At 29.9% G+C, this 26385-nt stretch overlaps 2 protein-coding genes across 2 annotated transcripts; both read left to right on the top strand.

The window, feature by feature from the left end:
- Positions 1-947: 947 nt before the first annotated feature.
- Positions 948-8002, top strand: LOC145828449 (uncharacterized). Its single transcript, XM_082936208.1, has 6 exons — positions 948-1222; positions 2322-2417; positions 2750-2916; positions 5572-5808; positions 7031-7257; positions 7723-8002. Exons 1-6 carry the CDS (start codon positions 948-950, stop codon positions 7987-7989), a joined length of 1269 nt encoding a protein of 422 aa, XP_082792334.1. The 3' UTR covers positions 7990-8002.
- A 106-nt stretch (positions 8003-8108) lies between these two features.
- LOC145849673 (uncharacterized) lies at positions 8109-11187 on the top strand. Its single transcript, XM_082954681.1, has 8 exons — positions 8109-8220; positions 8301-8367; positions 8527-8575; positions 9385-9588; positions 9880-9957; positions 10121-10174; positions 10251-10509; positions 10730-11187. Exons 2-8 carry the CDS (start codon positions 8328-8330, stop codon positions 10919-10921), a joined length of 876 nt encoding a protein of 291 aa, XP_082810807.1. The 5' UTR covers positions 8109-8220; positions 8301-8327; the 3' UTR covers positions 10922-11187.
- The last annotated feature ends 15198 nt before the right edge of the window (positions 11188-26385 follow it).

Here is a 26385-nt window from a genome sequence, read left to right as displayed (position 1 = left end):
TTTAAAAGAAGAAAAATGCTGTTGAAAGCAGTGAGGGGCGGTGATTGTCGCTCGGTGTGCTGTCGGTTGCGGTTCCTTTCGCAAACAAACATGAAGAGGGCTGCGGTTTTTCGCACAACGCGGCGCTCAGCTTTCGGTGTTTACACAGCGCGCTTCTGCTAAACACGGTTGAGCCCGTTTTCGCTTTCCGCCGAGGTCCGTCACCGCGACAGAAAGTAAATTAATTATCGCCGCTTCATGGCAACCAGTTGCCAGGCAACGAGGCTGATTGCAATCTGTCTTCCTCGTTGCCTTCTCCCCGGTCGTCGCCACGGTCGAAATCGGTTGCCATGGTAAAGCGTTGCTTAGGAGCATGATAGTCCCAAGCCTGTTGAGTTGAACTGTTCAAGAAAACTTTTTTTAACTGAGGTTAACGCGACGGTTTGAAATTGTTTTTGAAAGTTGCATAAATGTGCTAAGTTTTAAGTATAAAGCTATTTTCATGAAATTGATAGACTTTTTAAGTAGTTTGTTAGTAATAGCAGTTTAAAATATTTTAACAAGAGATGTAAAAAAAATTATATATTAAAACTTGATAGTTTAAAAATAATTTTTAACACATTTTTAAACTAACGTTAAATTAATATTTAACTATATACTATTTGTAATGAATTGTTTATTAACATTCAAAACCTAATTGTTTTAAAAATACTTTTATTTCATGATAAAAGAATACTTATATCATAGTTAATCATTAGTACTTATATTGAACATTGCATAAACTCGTTAAACAAAATTGCTTAATAAAAACTAGATATTAAACAGATTTTCTTATTTATGTTAAAACTATAAAACATAAGAGTTAAAATACAAACAAAATTCAAGTTTACAATATATTAGTAACGACGTGTATTTCAGGTGTTCAATAATAAATTATAACTCTAAATTTAAATAAAGAAAACTAAATAATGGGTTCTTCAGCAGCTCCGGGTATTTCTCCAGATTTATCAAAAATATTAAGCCAATCAGGTGCCGAGTTCGGGGATTTTTTTTCCCAACCCGACCTTGCCAGTATGTGGATGCTTAATAACCCGGCAGCTATGTTGCCTGGTAACCCTTTTCCTGGGGAATTTCCGCAAATTCCCTCTAATTTTGTTGGGATGAATGGGGCTAAGCAGCAAAAAGGAGATGATTTTTCTGGGTTTGGCCCGCTACAATTCGGAGACCCAAATCAGGTTAACTGGTGAGTATTTAGATAAAGTTGTTGAATGTTCAAGTAAAATAGAAAGTATTTTTTTTTTAACTGTTGAAAATGTTTATGAAAAATATTTTTTGGAATGCTTTAAAAGTTCGAAGAATTTTACTTTTTTTAATAAATAGGTGTTTGTTTCAAAATAAGTTGAGATGTTTAGCTATGTTGTGCATTAGATCTTCCTGTAGACTTGTGCTCTAGTATTACAAGTAAAAAAAAATAACAGACATAAAGTTTACTTTAGGTGTTTATACTTAGCTCAAAAAGTTTTAAAATTTTCATAAATTAGTTAAAACTAATAATTTGATCTGGCAAAAATGTTATTACTTTAATTTAAATAAAAAAAGAGATAATAAAGTTATCAACTGAAAAATAGTACAAGTTCAATCAAATCATCCCTTTTAAAGTAAATCTTGCTTTAAAACAAAATCTCGAAAACTTTTCCCATCAAAAGAGCTTTTTCTCGAGAAAAAAGTTGAAACTTTAGACATATGTTTCACTTTACCGCGTCTGAAGGAAGCTTGAAGCCGCCTTCGCAGACGTCGGTGATTTTCGCCAAAGGTTTATAAATGAAAAAGCGGTAATACTGAAAGCGGGACGATCCGGTTGCCAAGTAACCGTGCCACCTTGGTTGCCATGCGAGAGACCACAAGCGTATCGGTTTCAAGGTTCGCAGCTCGGCTTGGCAACCGTTGCTAAGGAGCTTGTTTACATGGCGACGTGGTGGGCTCGTCGGATGTGTTTTTATTGCCGCGTGTGTGGCTGGTTGCTATAGCAACTGCTGGCTTGTTGAGTTGTAACAACGATTAAACGGTAAAATTGTACCACCGATATTTGTAAAAAAAAATCTATTGCATAGTTTATCTATTCAGTTTTATGTCAATAATTTTCCTTTTATTCAGTTCTTTTTTCTATTGAAGTAGCTTAGTATATTTTAATATTTTGCTGGCGAAAAATCCTTTAAAACTTAAAACTTTCAATTTTTGTCATTTTCTAAATTTTCAACGAGCCGATTAATGTCAAATTTTAAAATAAACTAATTTTCACATTGTGTTTAAATTTATTGTTGGTTGAAAATTAACACTTTCAGGTTACAAGTTTTAAATCTGATGAACATGAACAAAAAACAAGAAAGTATTCTGCCATTTCCAATAATGCCAATATTTGACAACACAACATTTTTACGGTAAAATTTTGAGCCACTAAAATTAAAGTTAAAGTAAATGTTTTTTTTTTGATTTTATATAAAGATTTAAGTAAACTCTTTACATTACACCAAATTGAGCAATCTTTTCTAGCTAAGACAAATAACTATATAGCTTTTAAATAAAAAACTAATTTTTACTTGGAAGAATTCCAGCTGATTCTTTATCTAATAAAAAAAAAGAAAAGTAAACTGTTTTTCAAACATTTCTTTATTTTAAAATAAAGAGCTTGCAATTTTATAAAAACTTATTATAAAATCTAACACTATCATTGTTTTAGTTTTTTATTCAAGTTTCTCATTTTCTCACACAGCAACAACCAGCTCAATCATCATCAGCTGGTTTCCACGCAACAGAGATCAACTTCCGCTATGACGTCATCACCAGAGCTGTCATCCACGACTTCCGTTGTCGAAAGTCAGCAGCCCCCGGTTGTTACTAGTAGCAACGGGAAAAGAGTTGTTACTCCTAACAACAAAAGTTAGTTTGTGTTAAAAATAGTTTCTTGTGCATAGGAAGAAAAACTTAATTTAAAAATCTAACCTTTTTTTTTTTGATTAAAGGAAAAAAATTCGTTAGTTCATAACAATTAAAACTCGTAAAAAAATGTTAGAAGGCTAAAACTCATAAAATAATATGTATTTGAAAAAAAATAGTATGTAGGTCTAACTAGTACCTACAAAACTTTTTTTTTTTTTTTTTTAACATTTATTAAAAAACTAATTTGAAAGTTACTAAAAATAGCTATGTTTTAAAACTTTTATTAGCCATATAAGCAAAATATTTTTTCTTTACTTTTAAAGAAAAAAAAAGATTATATGTGTTAACTAGAGCTACAAACGCATTTTTAACTTTTTTCAAATGTATATTACTTATTTAGTTGTGGCCCTTTAAAAAATAACTCTAAATTTGAATTGTCTGAATTTGAGTAGTCGTGCACCCTGATAGATTATTTTAATTTATACACCTTTATTTTTTAAAATAAACTGAAAAAATATTAACAGACGGTAGTTGAAAAACAAAATCTGAAACAACTTGTAAATCTATAAAAATTATAAAAGTTTTATAAAGATAAATTAAGTTTTTATTTTACCAGGTTTGAATTTATTTGTAACATTAACGACTGAACAATCGTTATCAAGCGCCTAGCTGTAAAAATAAAATTTAACAACTAAGCTAATTGTAAGCTGCATTCAACAAGCGCTCGCAAAAGTTGGTCAGGCGCGTTTAAACAAGCAAATTGAATTTTCACCAAATTTAAATTCAACCGATCGGCCGTACGCGTACTTAGGTGCTGCCGGCTCAAAGCAGATCTGATTGCTAAAAAAAGCTGATTTCAGTAACTTTTGTGCCAAGGCCTGACACCGCGGGCTGGCGTTGACCTTCCCCCTTGTTCCAATCAATCTTCAGCGCTCTGCCGCGCAACGCTGACGTGCACAGCTCAGAAGGTGATTAATTATTCCAGACGAGAAACAGCGAGCAGGCTTCTTGTTGCTTTGTTGTTTTGCGGTTTTCAAACAAAAAGCTGCTCGCGCACAGGTCAATGCAGACGAGCTTACTGCCAGCATACTGATGACTTTCTGTGTGTTTTTAAGGATTATGGATGCGCCGTTCTTGTTTGTTTGTTTTGTTCAATTTTTCGTTTGCCTTGATTTTTAACAAAAACGCGCAAGGCTTGATCAATTTTATTGATTTGAACACAAAGTTCTTGTATGTCTAACAAGACTTTGCTGTATTTCAATTTTTTATATATCAAAGAAAAAAAGGCTAACGACGAAAAATGAATGACAGAAAAATTTGCAGGAAGGCAAAAATCCTGCATGAAAAAAATCCAATACTTTTAATTTTAAAAGATTTTTCAAAACGCTTCACTTCAGCCTTTCGCTTCTAATTAAGCTGTACCTGGCGCAACTTTAAAAAACTGGAAGTCCGCCTGTCTCGCGCTGTGTCTTTGAAAGGCGTTAAATCACGCAACACGCCTCTCAAATCGGCTGAAAGTTCTGAGCAGCGCGGCGAGCTCAGTTGGCTTCTTATCTGCCGTTCAATCATTCAGCAAATTTCGGCCGCAATTATTCTCGCATCGGCTGCTTCGCCTCACACGTCTCAACAGAGAGAGAAAGAGAGTTTCAAACGGCCGCAGCGAAGGAAGCAAATAAAAATGTGGCGCGGCGGGCGATAAATAATGAATAAGAGCCACGTCCATCTCGCCTCGTTCAATTTGCCGATCCTCAGCTGTCGAGCGGCGCTTTGTACCGAAGAAAGCTGGAAAGCCTGTTGTGTGACGAGAGCAAGTACTTTTGACACAGAGGTCATTATGACGTCACAGCGAGCGTTGTTTGGCGTGCGAGCGGCGGGTGAAAGCTTTTCAATTGGCACGGAGCGTCGAGCGGCGTTCTCTTCTTTTTTCGCAGCACGAAGCGCCGTCGATGTTTGCTGGCCGCTCGCGCGTTGACACCGCAAACATTCGATTTCGTTTGTACAAGCAGCAGCGCGAAAAACAAACACTGAAAACTGGTCACGGATATTCGCTTCCTTCTACGTCACACTCGAGGTTATCTGCTGCCATCGTTGCTTCTTTTTATCGCCGCTCTTAATCCCGTCACGTCATTGCAGCTCATCTTTTCGGCTTTTTCTTCGCGTTACTAATGGTAACCTTGGTCTAACTTATCGATTTACGAGCTTCCTTTCCGTTCGAGCTTCCTTTTAAATTGCAACCTGCGAGTGTTTTGCCTTTTCACTTTTTGTTTTTTTTTTATTTTAACCGAAAGCTAATTAAAACTGAAAGGCAACTGTCGTCGGTGAACATTTAAAACATACATTGCCTGAAACTACTTTGAGCCGCTTACTCAAGTTTTGACGCTTTCAAGCTAATCATTTTCTAATTTTACTAATAAGTCTGGCCATAGAGCTGTAATTTAAAACAGGCTACAAAGCTTGTTAAAGTAGAACTTGAAGTTAAACAAAACATAAGCTTGTTTTACAGAGACAAAAATAAAAAAATATTGTACTAAAAGGTAAAACTGACTAAATACAAATTAAAGTTATTGATAAAAACATAAAACGTATGTTTATTTGTGAAAACAGAAAAATAGTAAAAAATATTAATTGAAAAAAAAGGTTTAAAAACATTCGCAGATTTGGTGGAAAGTTCAGTGAGCAAAATGAGGCTGCAAAACCGGTTGTCAGGGGCGACCAGCCACCACCACGTGGCAACGGAGGGCTGCAGGTGGACGGTGAACCTGCCGAAAGGTAGCATGAGCAGCTCGGAGGTGGAAGTGAAGAGGGACGAAGGAGGGGAGGAGTTTTTGGAGGTGACCTGCGGCGACAACAACGCCCTCCTCTACATCGCAAGACTCAGCCAGGGTAGCAAAGGTGTGGAAGTTTATGTTGTTATGTACTTGTTAGTGTTATTTTGAATACGTACTAAGTTAGAAGCTGAACAGTTAAAATAAAGTCCTTTATGTCAAATATTATCTAAAGTTAAGAGACAAGTGTGTTAAATGGTTTACATTATAACAACACTGAATCGAATAAAGATATTTTTGTCATTATATTTTTTGCATAAATATGCGGTGTACTCTGGAAAATACTGATAAGCGTTAAATATGTTCTTCTTTTTTATTCAATTTCAATAATTTTTGCGACATTTCAGTGAGTTATACTTTTTGGTTCGGCAAGTTACATTTCGATTAAAAAGAATGTTAAACTTTATTTGTTATTTATTGTTTTAAGTTATTTGTTAAGTACATAAAAATGATAGTAAATAAGATTACATATATAGTAGTGAACACCTTGTAGTTATTCAAAATGTACATAAAACAAGATCCAATTAAGATTAAATTTAAAGTCCTATAATCAAATTAAAATGAAATAAAGCTTTGTTGTTAGTTGTTAATTTTTTTATACTGTACCTCATGGATTTTTTTTAATTGTTATTATGTTTGCTTTTCAAAACCTTGAACAGAAGTTTTTTTAGAAAAACAAAATTTAAGTCAGTAGGGTAACTAAAATCAATGTTTGATAAAAAAGTCAGCTTGAAAGTAAGCGTGAAAAACAGCACTTAAAAAAAGGTTTAAAAATTTTCGCATAAAACGAGGCTCAACCGACAATACGAAAGCAATCGGCGTGAACGGCTCACAGTTGAAAAGGCTGCAAAGCAGACTTCAAATCAAAAGCGCGCACAACCGCTCAAAAGTTTTCGTTGCAATTTAATTACCTTCTCGCAACGCACACTGCTCCTTATGCTTCGCCTCGCTTTTTTTCGTTTGTTTGACTAGAACGAAAAATTCCATCGGAACCGGCCGTTTGTGATTTTTTAAGAAAGTTTTCCCATCATGCTTAAGTTGGTTTTTGCGCCGAATGCCGTGTCTATCCGTAAATTGCATTAGCTTTTGGCGTAAGACAAGCAGTGCGGAGTTTAATGGCTGTGCTTTTTTGTTTTCTGTTTTTTCGCGTTAGACTTAAACGCTTTAACAAAGTAATTTTTTTTCCTCTCAAATTTCAAAATGCTTTAAAACAAGGTGGAAGAGAAAAACAAGCAGCTCCAAATAGCACTCAACACTTAATTTTGAACTCAACCAATTAAACTCTACAGGCAAATCGATCTTGTACGAGCTCGGGGGCAAGCAGAGCTGGATGCACCCGAACGAGTTTCAAGCGATAAGCGGGAGGGAGACTGCCAAGGACTGGAAGAGGAGCATCAGACATCACGGGAAGAGCCTGAAAGCTCTCATGTCAAAGTCGGTGATAATCCATCACCAGAACGAATGCGAGTGTGAATGGTGTCTGAAGAACATCGCTTTCTTCGCTCAACAGCACGTGGTTAGATTTGTTTTTTGACCATTAAAGTGCTAGGAGACGTTAAAAACTGCCGATTCAACTGTAGCAATAATGATTAAGTGTCTCAAGCTGGCGAAATAAAGTAGTTACTAGTACAAATGTTGTGCATCTTGAAAAGTATTTTTAAGAAAGTTTAAATCTTTTATGTTTTTTTTTTTCTACAGGTATACTAAAAGTAAAGAATAGAAAGTATAATTAAGCATTAAGTATAGCATACAAAAAGTTTTATGTTTTAAATCTTTTTAGCCGTTTAATTTTCAAAAGATTTTTAAATTGAAGTACAAATAGTTAGAAAAGGCTGAATTAAAAAAAATAATCAGCCAATAATTGATAATTTTGAATTTTAATAAATTTCTTTTTATTTGGTATTCTGATTTTCAACCACCTTAAATGAATATTGCATACACTTTTGATGTCTTTTAATTCTCTATGTCAAATATCAAACAGGCAAGTTCTGCTGAAGATGAAGTTCCAAACAGAATCAGCCATATTTTCCCTTCCACCATCAACAATCAGCGGGAAGATCACGATGACGTAACCGCATGGCAATCGTTGGTTTCGTTGCCAAGCAACCTGCAGACGCCCAGCCCTTCCCTGATGGGATTCCCCGCCGGCAACTCGCCGTTTCTAGCCGAAATCAACGAATCAGCGACGAGAAATTCCGCTTTCACTTGCGTCCTGCCTTCTAAAAAAAAGTTTTTTTTTATTGATTGATTTCTATTCAATACATGCATCCTAAAATAATAACCAGCTTACAAAATTCAAATATTCTCGTTTCAACCAAATTATTGTGCTCAAAAAATTGCTAAATTTTTTAAATTGTTTAGAGCTTCCCCATTAGCACAACAAAATTCTCCATCTTTGACTGATAAAAAAGCTCAAAGTCATGCAGCAAGCGAAGATGCAGCTCCCCGAAAAAGATCACACAACGTTGAACAAAATCAGGTTGGTAACCTATTTAAAACTGGAAAAAAGCTGTTTGGAAATGTTTGTTTACCGTATTTCAACTCTTTTTTTTCTTGCAGAATCAGTTGCATGAGGAAGGGAACGAAATGCATTCTACTGTCAACAAGAAATCAAAAATTGAAAACGGTTTGTTTTTTCTAATGCATATCTATAAATATTTGAACGTACAAATTAAGTTATTAAAAGTTTTAAAACCTGCATACATCTTGGTTAAACATTTAGAAAAAAATTGACTTACAAAAAATACAAAACGAGTTTAAAGTTTTAAAGTAAAGATTGTTTTAGATTTTCTGCCAAATTCACACCACAATTCAATCAACTTCGACTATGGAAAGTAAGTAATTTGTTTTTACTATATTTAGTGTAAGTTGCTTTCAGTTGCCCTTTAAAATAACAGTAACAAATCGTTCAAAGTAAATGTTTCCGTCAACATACGAGCTAAGATAATTTATTTTAAAATTCAACAAATAGTCGATTTACTTTTAAAGTTATTAAAATTTATCACTTTCGAGCTCTTGACTTGAAAAGTAGGTTTATTACACAAAAACTTTTTTAAAGTTTTTGTTCAAGCTAACTTATTCTGCGCTGCTAAAAGCTGTAATTAAAAATGTTTTTACACCTTTAATGCTTTGTAAAATTTGAGCTTTTTAAAATAATCAAAAATAGAATGACTATTTGTAATATGTATAATTTTGAAATCAATCAGTTTTATTTAAATTGTGACCGAAAAAAGTATTGACTTAGCTTACTAATTCTATAATTTACGTGCTAATTATAAAAAATAGTTTTTTTTTTAAACAACTTTTAGATAAAAATGTTGTACAAAATCTACTGTTAACAAAAATCTACTGTTATAAATTCTAATTTATCAAAGGCGTTGCAGTAATATGATGCTTTTACTTGTAAAAAGTTTAAACTTTTAATTTTTGTTACTGACTAATTTGTAATTATTTTAACTTATTGGATAGAAACACTTTATAATCTTTAAAAGATATTTGTGCATACACCTACAAATGTTTGTGTATATATCTAGTTTAAACAAAAATATTTGACTTATTTTTCTTAGCAAAAAGGTGCTGCATTTAACCATTAATTATTTTCATCATGTATTTACAATTTTCTTTACTTGTTTTTTATTTTAAGATTGACGCTGGACCAGTCGAGTTTCGTGAAAAACATGGCAGCTGCGTTCGGACAGTTGGCGCCAAGTTTGCTTGAAAATATTAAAACAAGTTGCAAGCATCAAGCGGAAGCGGAAGTCAGCCAACCAGAAGAGCGGAGCGCTGTTGAACTCAATCAGAAAAATAACTCAAAAGATGCTGTAAGCCGTGCTGGGTTTGCGGAAAAGTGAGCAGTTTTGTGTTAATAAAAAAAACTCAACTTAAATTACTTTTTTTAACAAAAACACCTTTCGAAGCTGCAAAGTATGTTTATAAAAAACAAGTGTTTATATTTTATAACAGTGAAAAAGTATAAACAAATAAACAAAACATACATAAGTTAAAAGCACGTTTAGTTTAAACTTAACTTTAAAGCTAAGAAAACATATACTTAACTTTTTTCTTAAAATAACTTGGTAGCTGTTAAAGCACATGAAGTAATACTTTTCAGGTTTAACGTTTTTTACTTATTTTTTAGCAAAAAAAGTGAGAAAAATGATACTGTTGTCATAAAGTCAATACATAAGAACGTCAAAAGACCAAGAAGCGTCCCTATGTGAGTTTTTTATTGTACAACTCAAAAATGCATGCAGTTAAAAACTACTGTAGACACATTTTAAACAAACAAAAACGCTTTTTTTTCACATAACTTAAAAAATTGTCTTCTAAGCTTTGTAAAGCTGATAGTAGTAAAAGAAACCATTTAATTTTGTTTTCAGAGAACTTAAGGAAGAAACGAAAAAGCCAAGAATATCTCGTTCACTCGTTAACATGTAAGTCTATAACAAATTTCAAGATTATATATAAATTCCATAGTTTAATATAAACTAAACTTGTTTTATTTCACAGAAATTCGACCTCAGAAGGTGCTTCTTTCAACAACTCTAATCTTCTGACCGATAAAACAATGCTTAAAACTGAACCCGCGTCTCATGCAAGGACGAAAAACGCTTCACTACTCGGTGAGATCAACAACAGGACATCCTTCATGTCTGCCGACAAAGTTACCATGGAAACGATATTGAAAAGTTCCGATGAAATGAGCAAGTGGAGTTGTGAGAGAGTCGGTCAGTATTTGGACGAAATTAATTTGGGGCAGTACAAACAAGTGAGCTGAAAATTTATAACTCTAAGTACACTGTTTTGCTTGGACACTTCCAAACAGCATGTTAAATTATATTTTAACTTGGTGACTTAATAAAAAAGGTGTTAACTTGAAATAAAAACTTTTAAAAAAATACTAGTGCAAGTCGGTTTTAAACATTTCTTTAAAGTTTTTATGCAAAAAAAAACCATATTGAATTCTACAATGGTAACTGCGAAAACAGATCTTCCTCGACAACGGCATCAACGGACACTCGCTCCCCTTCATCAGGGAGGACCTGTGCCTGAGCAGGTTGCAAATGAAACTGGGTCACGCCCACACCCTCATCTCCTCCGTTCACCGCCACTTGGGGTCGTACTTCTTCATCCTCGAAGCTCACCACTCGCCCTCCTCACCTCTCAACGATTCAGGGTAAAACCCGAAACTGAACCACTTTTTACTTTTCACTCTACTCGCTTACGCAGCTTACTTAAAACTGAAACTGAACTACTGTTCGCTCATAGTACAAGTTTTTTGCTCTGCTCTGTACGCGCTGAAACTAGTTTAGCATTTTTAAAAATTATAAAAAATTCTTAACAAATAATTAAGCTTTTTTCGTGACTTCTGCTCATTTCTGCAAGTTATTAAGAAACTAAAGTACATGTATCTCGTTTTCGGTTCTGCTGCTTTTTTGTGTGACTTTTTCACTAGTTTGTCCATTTAAAAATTAACATAATTATAAAAGTTTAAAGAATTTAACAAAACTATTAATTATTACTTCGTTGGTAAATATATCTGTTTAAACTTTTTAAAGCCAATTAAAAATTGTGTTGATGTATTCTGTACCAGTGCTAATTTTGTTTAAGGCTTAGTAAAAAGTATATTTACAGTAGTTTTAAATATTTAGTTATTTTACTTTTTAGTAGTAAAGTTTAGTTTTTATTGTGTTTTTTAACTTCGATTTTTTTTAGTTTGCATAAGTATGCGTTTATAAGTTTACAAGTCTTTAATAAGCAGTATTTTAAAAGCTTTAACTTCTTGTTTTCGAAAGTTTTCGATTGACTAAGTTTAGAAATATAAATGTAACTGCCATTTTAGAAATGTTTTAAATATTTTGTTGTTGTTTAACAAAGTTTGTGTTCAACTTACCGAAATCGGTAACAGAATAAAACAGGATGCTTGCATTTGTATTATCATTTAAATGTAATGTTTCGAAAGATTCACTAAATATTATGAAAAAAAAACTTTTTACCTTATGAGTATAATTGAAATTGTGCAAAAAAAAGTATAATTTTTTAGTTTTAATAAATAGAACTTAAAAATAACGAAACACAGATCGTAGAAATGATAAACAAAACACTTAAACTAAAAACTTATTTATTACTTATTAAACTTAAACTATACTTATTGAAAGCATACATAAACCTCGAAAATCGTAAAACATCAATACATATATCATTTAAGTATCAGTTTTGCTTGTACCTAATTATTACAAAACAACTAAAAAGTAAAAAAAATATTAGATATTATTGAGCTTACTGTTTCTAAAAGAGTTATGAAATCTTTTTTTTCAAATTTCCTTTAAATTTTTTAAACAAAAAGCAAAAAAAAAAGTTTCATATTACTTGTCTGCATTATTTAGAAAAAAATTGACCCGTTTTTCAAACTAATATTGAATGTTGAAAAACAAACGGAACTTTATATCATAAAGTTTCACTGAAACGCATCTTTTTTGATTTCAAGTAGTAGCTTAAAATAAATAAAAGTTACAAAGTTAATTTGATAGAAAAAAAAAGAATCAAAGAATGAAGTATCAACAAAGTATTTTTTTAAAGTGTGTAAGACAATTTTAAGCAAAACATTAAAAAACGAACGGCTAAACACTAAAACATTAAGAGAAGCGCAACATACTACTTTTTCAATAACTAACTTGAACAAAATCAAGCTGTGCTCTGTGTATTAATGCAGCGTACATTGAGATATCTTGGCACTGAAATGAGCTGTTTAAACCACCTACTAACCGAAGCTCATGTGGGAATCATAATTCAATTCTCCCACAGGCCCTTTATGGACAAACAGCTTTCGTCAATGTGTAAATTGCAGAATAAATGCAACAACGGAGAAATGGAAGGCAGAGAAAATGTGGCAGCTAAGTTGTGAATTGTGGTATGAAACATGAGCTTCAGTGAGCATCAGCTTTCACGTTTCGTTGATACTCGCTTCTTGTTCGAGCGAAACGCGTGTGGCGGGGAAACACTTGAGTTGTTTAAAGCGAACATGAAACGTTGCGTGTTGATTAGTCACGCATTTTGTTTTCACAACACTTCAAACGTGATGTTTGTCGTTTTTTAAAGGACTTTTTATGTTTTTCAAATTAACAAACCACAGCTTATCAGCTGGAGGTTGCTGACAGGAAAAGTGTTGAGATGCGAACCTCGAAAGTTGTTTTTAAGCTTCTTTTATACTTTTAAACTTCATTTAGTTTTTAAATCTGATATTTATCCGCTTAGTAAAATAATCAAACACAGTTAGATGATGTAAGTAGTTAAGACATTTACAGCTTTGTGAACCAACAAAAGGTATTGATTCTAAAGATTTCTAGTATGTAAGGAAAATTTTTCCATTCCCTAAGGAAAAAAAAAGAGTTTTACAAAAATACTTGCTCCTTAATCAACAAGTTCATCCATTTTAAGATCTGTAAACGTTTCTGTTTAATTCTCTATTTGTGGCGCTGCTTAATCATAACCGTAAACACAAAGTTAAAGTTTGATTGTCTCGCTTATAACTTCCAACGAGCAAATATCTCCAAAACTAAAGTTTTCTTAACTTATAACTACTCTTGTTAATTGATGGCTACTCTACTAAATGAATAGTAAAGGGCATTAAAGTTTAACTTTAGACATTCACACAACTGTAGACTTTAAATAAAAACTGAAATATATTTATGCCAAGAAAAAAAGTAATTAAATTTTATCAAAATATACTGTTGCATCTCTAATTAATAGCTAGTTGATTGATATTAATTTTAACGTAAAATAATATTTTTCAATGGTTATAACCTACTAATTAGTTATTTTGAGACTATTATTATTGTTTTTAGGCTTGTTTTCGCGTTACTAATTAGGTCAGAAATTTTAACAGTGTCTGAAATAATTCAACAGACATACAAATCCCTTCTGAGCTCTACACTCAGCGTTTTTATTCAAAGTAGCTCCACGCAGAAGGTTTTAATGACGGAGCAAATTATAAGTAAGGTCAACATCATTACACAAAAGCTGTCAGCTTTTGGCTTTCTTCCCGCGCGGAAACTAAGCTTAGGGATGATCAGATAGCGGCAAGTTGATCTTTTTTCAAAACAGGTTTGTAGCCGTTCGAGCACACACAGGAGGTTTTACATACAGACTTGGAGTTAGCTATGAGGCGGACAGGAAGCAGCAAGCTCAAAGACTAAAAAGAAATTTTAAGCAACTTTCTCTGTTCAATATACGAACAGTTGCTTCTTAAATTCTCATAAACCTTTTAAAAGCAACTCAAAGGGGCTAAGACTGACATTCCATCGCGCTTTAATCTGATGCTGGGACGTTTATAAGCGAGTTTGCACCGTAAACACGTAGAAAAGTTGCCCTAGCAACGAGATTATTTCTTGCTTACTTTGTCGGTCAGGCAGGTAGTTTAAAATGGCTTGTAAACAAGAAAATAAGAAAAATTTTTGGATTCTCGCGAGCGAAAGTTTCAGATCCTGTGCAGATTTTTTGATGATTTTCATTATTTTATTTTTAATTTTCAAACTATTTCTAATACATACAAAACAGTAATAGTTGTTTGTAATAACTGTTTCAAAAAAATATATACATTAATAAACCTTTCATAAATATATTTTTAAGTAAACTTTCGTTATTTTTATGATACTTCTGTGAAAAATAAACTTTTAACTGCAAAATAGATATGTCAATAGTTTCTTGACTGGTTTAAAAAACATTTAACTGACTATTTTTTTTTCTTTCAGCAGTTTCGTTTAAACTTCTTAGACTTTATGAAATGAATTTAAATTTAATTGTAAAAAAAACATTTTTATCTATAAAATATATACAAAGTTATCAAATGTTTTTTTTAAACTTATGCACAGCTCTGAAATATCACTTAGTTAATGAAAATCCGACTTATAAGTAGTAACTATAATAAATAAAATTCTTGTATTTTTTACATTTATAAAAAAGCGATTCATTTTTGTAACTCATAGAGTATATTAAAAATATTGTTAGCCATACCTGCTTAATCTAATTTTGCTCTACTCATAAGTTACTAGTAAATATTGATTGTAATCTGCCGTTATCTTAATAAAAAGGAACCTTTATGATCATGTACAGAAATAAAGTTTTTAAACACAATGTTACTGAACTTTTCTGCCAACACTTTTTCAAATTGATTTCAGAAAAAATTGTTTCACAGACATGAAACTAATAAATATTAGTTAAATTTAAAACTATAGTAAAAACAAACTATACGAACGCCGTTTTCACAAAACGATCTTTTATGTGCGAACATTTATTCACGAAAAAAAAATTAATTTTATTCTTCTTCGTCTCCCCTCCTCAGCTGCACTCCTCGCCTCCACCAGCAGTACCAGTGGAGGAACTTCCTCAGCCAGTAGCGGTGCACCCCCTTGCTCTTCGCCACGCGCACCCTCAAGTGGTGGAAGATGCGGGTGAGGTGGCGGATCCTATCAAAGAATGTTACGAGTGAGATAATAGAAAATTACATAAGTAGGTGGTGAGTAACGAAGTGTACACATTTGTATAAACATTTGAAGCAAAAAGCGCTTAAACAAGCGGCCGGCAGATCTAAAACGAAACAGTATTAGTATGCTTAAAAATACCAGCTTTTTAAACACTTTTTTTGTAAAAATAAAAGTTTGCCCATAAAGTTTATTTTCAAGATAGACTAAATCTTGAAAAAAAATTGAAAAAAAAAATGTAATGAATATTTCTATAAAGTTTTGAGTGAGCCCCGCAAGCCACAGTTTGCCGTTCCCTGGCCTAAATTCCTGCTTAGTGCTTATGTTAACACTAACCTGATGTTGCACTTTCTGATGACGTGCACATTTTTCTTGCAGACGCGGTACTGATGACGTATGCGGATGGCGTGAAGGATGAGGGGATTCACCTAGCGGCCGCCTTTGATCTGGCGGAAATAATAGTTTTAAGTGAATCATTTATGCATTTCTAATATTTTTAAATTCAAGCTAATCGTTTGTTACTAAAGTTGCTTACGAAGCAAGCTTGCTGAAAAATATAATAAAAGCGAGTTTTTAACGTATTTTTTTAATTTAGTTGACAATATTTCTGTGTCTCAAGCGAGTTCACACACATCAACGGAGCTCTGTGAAAAAATAAATGCAGCAAAAAGAGAATATAAGCTAAAGTATATAGCTATACGCTATAAAATCCGATTGTTACAAAAATTTATTGATATTTAGTTTAAATAAGTGATTAGTATATATCATTACGTAGTATTTCAATTTAATAATTACTACTTATTGATCTTCGCCTTGGTTATAAATCTATGACATTCCGATTATATAACATATATTGTATATATCACTAACTATTTATCTACAGTAAACACACACATTCACCTACTTTAGCTTATATTCTCTTCTTGCAGCATTTACTTTTTTCACAGAGTTCCGTTGAAGTGTGTGATTTCGCTTGACACACAGAAGCACATTTCACATCAAAATTGACAACTTGAAAGTTTAAAACAAAAAGTTTACCACCTATAACTAGCATAAAGTCAAAGTAAACTTGCACTCCTCGTAGTAAAAATAAATTAAATAAAAAAAACCTTAATATAACATTTAGAGAAAAAATAAATAAAAACATAATATATTTCTGAATTAAAAACGATGAAAACAAAATTTGTTTTTGACTAACAATAGTTTAAATGAAGTTTAATTTTGAAAGGAAGGACGAACTAAATTTCGCAGTTAGATTTTTGTGAAAACATTTGGAAACAAAGAGCATCAAATAAGATAAACTGTTTACTATGAGAAGCATATTCTAATTTAGTTTATAATTTTCTGTCGACATCAAAATAATTTTCATGCACTTTACTGTACTGAACACAGAGATGAAAACTTTAGGAAACACTTATTTAATGTATACTTAATTTAAAATCTTTTATTCGATAAAACTTTAAGACTTGTGTTGAAATACTTCAAGTAATTGCTGTTTTTTAAACAAATAAAAACCATTTAATTTGGCGTTTATAAAAGAAACAACATATTCAAAAAAAGATCACAAAAGACATTCCTCATTATCTTCATTGGAAATCCATTCATTCTGCGAGGAAAAGCGAGGAAAGGAAGGACTTCCATTCCTCGCTTTTCCTCGCGTGTTTGGGGTGTAAGAGATGGTGAATTATTTTGGAAAAAAAGGGCTTCCATTTCTTAGTTCAACCAAGCCGTCTTGTTGCCATGGCAGCGAAGAGTTCATTCTTTTCCACGGTTCTTTGAATCTAACTATTAAGTTGTTCATCAAATGCTCAACCATTTGTTTATAAGCGAAGTCCACAACGTCATCACTTGAACACGTTACTTTGTGACGTAATATTCCTAAAAATAATACTTTTGGTTAATTTCATAAGTTATAATACTAAAAAAAAACGTTTTAGAAATTAACTAATAAATACTACAAGCAAATAAATGAATTAAAAAAATTTGCCGTGAACACAGTTATCACCCATACTTCAACATTCAATTTTTGAAGTATTAACATAACTGCATATTTACATAATAAATTCAATAACATTAGAGGTAGTTTAAATTGCTGTGATCCCGCTAGGACGTTATCACGCGTCATTTCAGATGTTTTGATTTTTGCAGATTCGTAACTTTTTTGAGCTAGCTACGTCCCCGGTTGAAAGCATAAAATTTTTTAACATCATAGTTTTTTTTGAACACAGCAAAAATACAAGCAAAACTTTTTTCAAGTATAAAAGTAGTTTTGATACCCATCAATTTCAAAATATTATACTTGCTGTTTTTTAAAACAAAAACTATCAAGACCCTGTTCATTTTTATTTACTAAAACATGTTTCTGTGCTGAAAATTATATATAGTTATAAAAAGTTGTACAATCGTCTGAGTAAGCAGTCATTACAAAGTCTAAAACATTAAACTTAGCTTGTTTAAGCTTTTAATATTTTCTATCAGTGTTTTATGTTGATAATATTTGTCAAAAACCTTTTTTTTAACGACCAGAAAGTTTGTATGCATCATATTTAAATTCAAAACATAACTATAGGAGCTTCGAATGATAACTACAGAAAAAAGGAGTTATCAATAAATACTTGGAAACTAAATGTTCATTTATTTAATGTTCTGCAAAAAAAAAAAATTGACTTTATGCATGTTTTTTAATGAGCTTACCTTTTAAGTTATGGTAATGAATAGATCAATACCGAAGTATAAATATTTTTTTAACGTGAAACTGAAAGTTTTTTTGATATAGCAACTAACCAGTAATGAAAACGTCTTCCAAATAAAAATCGTCCTTTTCAGTAACTTTCGATGCACAAACTAGCTTCTTCATCATTTTAATGCTCAAAGTCCACATACCGCCATGGCAAAAAGCTGGGTAGTATCTTTCGCTGTACATTCTTTCAGGTATATACCTGTAAAGTTCATAACTTAATCTGGTAGTTAAAACTTTTGGTATGATTATCGTGATAATATGGTATCCAAGTAAATGTTTAAAAAAAAACAACAATTATGTTTTCTAGAACTCAGTATATTGAGTCTTTTTATTGTCGCTATTTGACTTGTAATATATTTCAATTCTGATATTAGTTTAAAACTTGTTTCTTAATCATTACTGGACTTCTTTTTTTCATTTTTTTGAACAAAATTAGTATATATTTAGTAGAACAGCTTTAAGTCGTGTTATTTTTCAATGTATAAAAATTTATATTTAGTTTAAGTAAACTTATCAGTGTTTATTATACCATTTTTTATATCTCGATGACTTGTCTCTAACAGGTTCTGCGTTCTCTGTTCTCTTAAATCCACAAAATATTTTATTTTCATTTTTATTGACATTTATCGCTTTGAATGAATTATACACGTTTTGGACGTTGATTAAGCAATCATCGTCAGTAACTGTTACCCAATCAACTTCAAGCTTTTGAAACTTCAGCCAATGAAAACTCGATAAAACCTGAAATATTTTCTATTTAAATAAATAAATGTACAACTTGTATTTAAACCTGTTAACAAAATCAATATTTCGTTGTTCACATAAATATATATCTAGATTATAAGTGTATTTTTTGTTTTTAATGTTAAAGTTTTTTTTGCTATCTACTATTATTAAAAAAAATTAAATATAAAACAACTAAATAGTACTTTTTGTTTACTTATAATAATTTTTTAACAAAAATTTCAACTTTATTTTTAAAATTCGTTTTTACCATAACTTGTTTAAATATCACTTAAAAATGTATATAAGTGGTTTTTATACTTTTTTATCTAAGAAATTGTAAAAATATCTATAATCTTTAAATATATAAAAGTAAGAAAACTTTTTTTTAAATTATAAAAATTAAAATAAATCTTAACACATTTTTAAAAATAAAACTGGTTGTACGCAGACTATGTTTTTTATTTAAGTTTTCTTTTGTTTTTAATTTTTTTATAAGATTACGTATAATTATCTTCTTATCGCTCAGTTTAAATTTGGAACAAGCTTCTAACGAATGAATTTCTTGCAAAAAAATTAAACAACTTTGATCAAAGCCAAAAAATATGTATAAACAATATATTTGTCAGTAAAACTTACTAGTAAAATGTTTTATTTGTCATTTGATTTGTGAAGTTTTGTTTAATCTAGAGTTTAATTTAATTAGGTAGCACCATCCTCCCTTTATAGATAGTAAGTCTTTTTTCAATATAGTCAATAAATACATTTTGGACTGTTTATTGTTAGTGTGATTTCGGCTTTGGGCTTTAAATTTTGTGGCTAGTCAATGCGTTTATGTTTTTGATGTTTGATGCTTAATATAGGCTTTATGTGTTTTTTTTTTTAATTTTTCGTTTTATATTTATGGTTTTTAACTAATTTATTTACGTTTAATGATTTTAACTAATATGATTCTTTTGTGTTATCTATTCCTTTTGTCTCTATGTAATGTGTCTTTCAGTTGAAGTGGCCCAGGTTTTGATGACTGGGTCAATCGTAGGACAAACTTAAAATAACAAACTAACTTTTATTGGTAGAGCTTGATAACTGTCAATAAAGCTACATTGAAGAGTATCACCATACAATCTATTTTCTTCATGCAGTTGTATTTGCTCCTTATTATCATTTTGTTCACCTTTCTCTCCCACAACGAATATAATGGAATATTGGACATTGTATAGTCTATAGTTTTGTCAATATTTAATTTGAAAACTTTTAACTTTTTCTAAGCGAAAATAGAAAAAAAAAATTACTAAGCCTAAAAATTAGTTAAACTAAGTTAAACTTTGTGCTTTATAATTTAGCTAAATATATAAAATAATAAACAAACTCAATAACGATGTTTTTAATTTCTTATAGTATAGACTTGTTTTGTTTTGTAGTAATGTAGTACGCAATTAACAATAAAACATTTAAAAAAAACGTGTTAATAGAGCTTTTTGTACACAACATTTTTTTATTATCTTTTAAAACATTGTAATATTTTGTTTAGTTTATTTATTATTATTGCTTTAGGGTCAATAGCAAAAAGTTAAAAACAAAATAATATAGTTATTTTTTTCTGACAAGCTTCGTCAACTTTTATCCAAATCATTTTAATATTCAAAGGTAAAATGATATATTAAATAAGTAACTTGCAAACTCTTTCGTTTTAACTTACGAAATCAACAAAAACTCAAATAAATTTCGTTTGACACTAGATACATTGCTTCAGTACAAGTTATTATAATTGAATTTTTTACTCTTTAATTTGTCCCTTAAGTTTTCACAAAGTATTGAAATAGCATTTTAGCGTCTAAACTTAAGTTTAAATGTGTGTTTTTCGACATTCTTTTAGTATAAATTTGTTTATGATTTACTTTTTTTATACTATCAAAAACAAAATATTAAACAGACTAATACACACATGTGTTCTGTATAAAGGGTTTATATTTAAATAATTTTTTAAACTAGTTCTTTTAACGTTATGATATTAGATTAAAAAAACAACTTGAGACAGAACCTATTAAAAACGTTTGCGTGAATTATTCATTATGTTGAAAGAATGATTAATGTTAATTTTGTTATAACTCTCAAAATACAAAACACTTTTCAGTTTTAGTTCAATTTAAACTGAAAAGATGTAGCAAATTTTAAGAAGTTTTATAAGCTCAATTTATCTTTATAACAAATGAACATAACAATAGCAACTAATAAGTTAAAAAAACTGTGATACTTCTAAATTGAATCATCTTAAATTTTACTGTTAATTGAAACTTTTGTTTTTGATATTTTAGTAAAACTTTACTATTAAAACGACTTTGTAAAATATGCTAATAAATTGGGCGTTTAAAAACTTACGATTCAAATTTTAAGAAATAAAAATGTAAACATCTCTATACTTTGCTACTAGTTTTATGTAAACTTATAAAACATATTAATTTCTTTTTTAAACATTGCGTACAGATAAAAGTTAAATATGACGTTAAATACCTAAATATAGAGCCCCAAGTTGCTCTAATCAAATTTCTTCTTTCAAAATTCCCCACACTAGATTTTATTAGATAAATCATCTTACTATAGTTATTTACATCTCTTACTTCCCCCATACTCTTCCAAGGAAGCACATTAGAACATTCTGGCATTGTAACAGGTTTTTCTGCGTTCTGATTGAAAAAATCGTTTAAAACTTGACATATGTCTATACTAAACTTAAAGCTTTATTTTAACAAGTAGCTTAATATTCAAATGCAAATTTTTGAAACAGGAATTTGAGTTTTATAAATAAGTAAGAACATAAAGAATAATGTAAGGTTATTCAGTATCGAACAACTCTGTAGATTACTTTACGGTCATTTTTTACAGTCACAAATATTGGTTTATTTCTAATTATTACTTTTCAAATGCTAATACTAATTTTTTATTAATATAATTAAATTCAAAATAATATTGTTTAACATTTAATTTAGCTTCTGTGTTAGTATTAATTACCTTTTTATGTAATACTATAAAAAATTGATTAAAATTATATTCTTTTATACCGAAAAAGGGAGGAACAAAGATTACTATTTTATCACTTTTTAGAAGTGAAACAAAAAATAATGAAAATAAGTTAGTTTTTGAATAATATCAAGTTCTAAACATTTTTTCTTATATGCTGTGATCTAAATTTATAAAAGCATTAAATACATAAGTGTAGTTAGTAAGTAAAACGAATCCTTAGTATTTTAAGTGAATATTTTATTTAACTTAGTCATATACGTTTTGAAACTAACTATACTTTTTAGTTTTTATTACTTTTAAAATTTCAGTAAAATTACTCTTAGTAAAGATTTCAACGATAGCAAAAAAAAAAGATTTAAAAATTAAGTTATTTTATTGAAAAATTTGAAATTTTGAACGATTTGTTTAACAGCTTGAAAAATATTGATAAGCTCAAGTTATAAACTGAATGCTAAAATGATGTAATATTTATAACGTCTGTATTTAATCAATCTATTAAAACTACTTAAATCTATTAACACCTTTATTTACATAAATTGTAACCAGCAAATAATTACAAAACAGTTTAAATTAAGATTAATAATAAAGTAACTATTTATTTACAGTATTTTTTCAAATGACGAATTTAACTACCAAAAATATATAATAGTAAAACATCTAACGGTAAGATAAAATATCAAATACTTAGCTATTTTAAATTAAAAAAATTTACTACATAAAACAATTTAAAGTACTGACTCTGGCAAACTTTTCGGGCAACTTCTTAAACCTTGTTTTCATTGACCCATAATCGCAGCTAGCTGAAACGAATCTTGAGCAGTCTTCATATTTTTCTAAGCGTTCAATTTGTGTGTTGTTTATGTCTCCTTTTTCACATGCTCCAATATTAAAAACAGATAAATGCTCATTTTTCATCTTAGTTGATTTGACAGATGAGTAAACATCGTGTTGTTCATTTAATTTTTCTTTGAAAAAAGGCGAATAAAAACAGATTATGTACAAAAAAATTGCACCGAAGCAAAGACAAATAAATTGGTACTGAAATTTCATTTTAACAAACTAGTGGCTACAACTCTGTAAAGTTAAAAATGTTGTGGAGGTTAAATAGAAGACAATAAATTTGTATAAGCACTTAAACTTTTAGAAAAGCTGTTTAAAAATTATGTGTTTTTTTTTTCGTAACTAGGAATTGTAATAAAGTTCTTTAATGAAAAAAAAGTATAACAGTTTAGATAAAAGTATCTAAAATAATCTATTGATAAAAAGCAGAATAAATAATTTTTTTATTTAAACTTGTATTCTTTGTAAAAAATAAAAACTCAAACTTGAAAGAATTAATACATTAATGAAACATCAATGAAACAAATATTTAATGAATTTAAAAATAATTTTATGAAACTGTCAAATAAAAAGTAAAATTTAATCGTCGATGTTTACTTATAATATATAATAAAGTTTAATTAGGAAAGGAAGGACTTCCATTTCTTAGTTCAACCAAGCCGTCTTGTTGCCATGGCAGCGAAGAGTTCATTCTTTTCCAAGGTTCTTTGAATCTAACTATTAAGTTGTTCATCAAATGCTCAACCATTTGTTTATAAGCTAAGTCCACGACGTCATCACTTGAACACGTTACTTTGTGACGTAGTATTCCTAGAAATGTTCAAGTGTTGCAAACATTCATTAAACTCAATTAATAAAAAAAAGTTGTATGATTTGGTTAAATTGAAATTTATTTAAAACATAATTTTTCTAGCAAAACCTAAGTATAAGTTGTTTTGGTTAAAATAAGTTCATGTCAAGTGAGCTAGAATGAAAAACCGTAACATATTGTTAATGATGTATTTCTTTGTTACAAAAAACATATATTTTTTGTAATTATAACTCTAATTTTACTAACTTTTCATTATTTAACTTATTTTTGGTTGTTTAGGAAGTTTAAATTCAACTTAATAAACATTTTTACTCATAGATTTTGTCATAACTACTAAAAAAATTATTTCAGCTATATTCTATATTTAAAAACTAAATTATACAAAATCATTATAAAATAAACAAATAAACAATCAAAAAAGTTAGCTCCGTGTGAGATATATTGGAAAAAACCAAGTCCATTGATTATGAAGCTTACCTGTAATGTAAACGTCTTCTATGTAATAATTTTTATTTTCAGTAACTTTCGATGCACAAACTAGCTTGTTCATCATTTTAATGCTCAAAGTCCACATACCGCCATGGCAAAAAGCTGGGCAAAGTTTTCCGCTGTACTTAGATCCAGTTCTTTCTCTACAAAGTTATAATTAATTGCTGACTTTTAAATTTAGATATAATCTAGATTACTTTAAATAAAAAGTGCTACTAATAATTTAAAGCAACTAAGATTATTTCTCCGGTACCAAGCAATAACTTTTTCTATTGAAGAACATGTTCATAGTATGTTGTTTACTGAACAAAAAAAAACGATCTAAATGTTTGGTCCTAGGACCTCAGCACGAAAAAACCTTTCGGTCATCGAGTCGTATTCCACTTAGATATAGTTTAACGTTTCGTCCATAACATTTATAGTAAAATTTTAACATTTTCAAATAGATTTAACTTCAGAAGTGCGGCTCAAATACCATTCTTTTTATTGTATTGACTAGGTTATTTTAAATAGGTTGTCTTTGTTTAACTTTTTTATGTTATCACTGTTTTACTAATGATTTTCATTCAGTGTAGTCATAAAGCATATTCAACTAACATTGCAAATCTTTGCTATTATATATAAAGAAAAATTGTCAATACTTTTGTTTTATCTTTTGGTTATCATTCAGTATAGATATAACTGAAATAAGAATCACTATACTTCGTACTAACAACGCTGTAATTGGTCCACCAATAGCTATAAAAGGGTTTTTATCAACTGATCTTGCTAATCCACAAAATATCTGGTTGCCACTTTCACTGACTTGTATCCCATTGAACGTATCAAAAACGTTTTGGACGTTCATAAAGCAATCATCATCAGTTACTGTTACCCAGTCAACTTCAAGTTTTTGAACGTTCAGCCAATAAAAACTTGATAAAACCTGTGACGATTTATAATTAGTCATTATAATAAACGTGAAAGCGTTTCAGAACTTCTACTAGAATTTTTTTTTTTGCACAAATTATAAACTATGTGATAAGGCAAGACATTTTGTAGAACTTTATACGTTTATTTAGTATTTAAAACTATAATAAAACTTTTATTGTTTTAACTAAAAATTAGAGTATAAATATATATGTTTTAAACTGTTTGATTTTTTTTTCTTTTCATTTCATAACTTATAAATAGTTAAAACATATTTTTTCTTGTTGTATGATATGAGTATTTTTTAATTTCTGTTTTGTTTTATTATTTCATCTAAGAGCTTAAAAGAGTATATACAATCTGAATAAAAGCCAAAGAAAAAATCGTTAGAAAAAAAAACTAAAGTAATATAATAATAAATAAATTATAACATATTTTATTGATAGATTTATAAAACAATTGTTTGCGTTTCATTTTTAAGATAATTAACTTTTTAATTCTTCTCAATACTAAAAACTAACTTTTGTAATCAGAGAAATGTAGCTGTCAGTGAACTTACATTGAAGAATATCACCATACAATTTGTTTTCTTCTTCTAAAGAGTGCTGTAATTTTTCGTGATTTCCATCTTCCATATTAAATTCTCCTACCATGAACATAAGAGAAAATTGTGCATTTTTAAGTCTGTTTTACAATTTTGAAATTAGTAATTTCAAATTTAGTCTTGCTCTACACTTAAACTAATTACTAATAATCTTTCATACTTTTAAAGGTTTTTATTGTTATAAAATATGCGTTTTAACTAACTTATTAACTCTGTTTTAAATAAGTCCTTCACTAAAGTAAAAACTTTTTTCATTAATAACTTATGGTTTTGTCACTTAAGTTTTCGTATGTAAATTTAGTTTAAAAATAGAAAGCTCAGTATTTAGAATCTTAGTAATCAAAAATTACTGCATCTCAATTTGTTATTTTACTTAGATACTAATATTATGCTCATTTGTGTTAAATTTTTTTTTATGGCATTGCCTAATGACGAAAGTTTATTACGACGACACAGACCTAAATATAGAGCCCCAAGTTGCTCTAATCAAATTTCTTCTTTCAAAATTCCCCACACTAGATTTTATCAGATAAATCATCTTACTATAGTTATTTACATCTCTTACTTCCCCAATACTCTTCCAAGGAAGCACATTAGAACATTCTGGCATTGTAACAGGTTTTTCTGCGTTCTGATTGAAAAAAAATTGTTTAAAATTATAAACTTAATAATACCAATCAGAGGCGTAGCGTAGGGAGGGACACTGGCGCATGCGTGCCACCCAAAAAATAAAAGAAGTAAAAAAAAAGAATGTAATATCTTTATCCTTTATTGTTTATTTTTTCTGCCTAATTTGCCTTTTTTCAACTATGTTTATCTAGTATTCGAAAAGTTAAACGAAATTGTGAATAATAATTAGTGACAAGTTAGGGAAATTACCCTATATACTGATTCGGCAAAAGAAAGTGTGCACCGATGTTGATGAAAAACTCTATAAAGAAAAATTTTTATAACTTCATTAACTTCATAAGAATTTAGACTCAAAAAAAGGCAACTAATTAGTGCACCGCAGTAGTACAACCTTACGA

This window comes from Thalia democratica, chromosome 2 (assembly GCF_965202585.1).
Source record: "Thalia democratica chromosome 2, ktThaDemo2.hap1.1, whole genome shotgun sequence".
NCBI classification, from domain to species: domain Eukaryota; kingdom Metazoa; phylum Chordata; class Thaliacea; order Salpida; family Salpidae; genus Thalia; species Thalia democratica.
This window is presented reverse-complemented; position numbering and strand designations above follow the sequence as displayed.

Excerpts from the sequence above, each read along its gene's own strand:
- LOC145828449 (XM_082936208.1), top strand. The coding sequence starts at position 948 with ATGGGTTCTTCAGCAGCTCCGGGTATTTCTCCAGATTTATCAAAAATA. Across the intron at positions 1,223-2,321 it reads GACCCAAATCAGGTTAACTG|GTTACAAGTTTTAAATCTGA; the intron begins GTGAGTATTTAG and ends TAACACTTTCAG. Across the intron at positions 7,258-7,722 it reads TCTTCGCTCAACAGCACGTG|GCAAGTTCTGCTGAAGATGA; the intron begins GTTAGATTTGTT and ends AATATCAAACAG.
- LOC145849673 (XM_082954681.1), top strand. The coding sequence starts at position 8,328 with ATGCATTCTACTGTCAACAAGAAATCAAAAATTGAAAACG. Across the intron at positions 9,958-10,120 it reads AGACCAAGAAGCGTCCCTAT|AGAACTTAAGGAAGAAACGA; the intron begins GTGAGTTTTTTA and ends TTTTGTTTTCAG. Across the intron at positions 10,510-10,729 it reads ATTTGGGGCAGTACAAACAA|ATCTTCCTCGACAACGGCAT; the intron begins GTGAGCTGAAAA and ends CTGCGAAAACAG.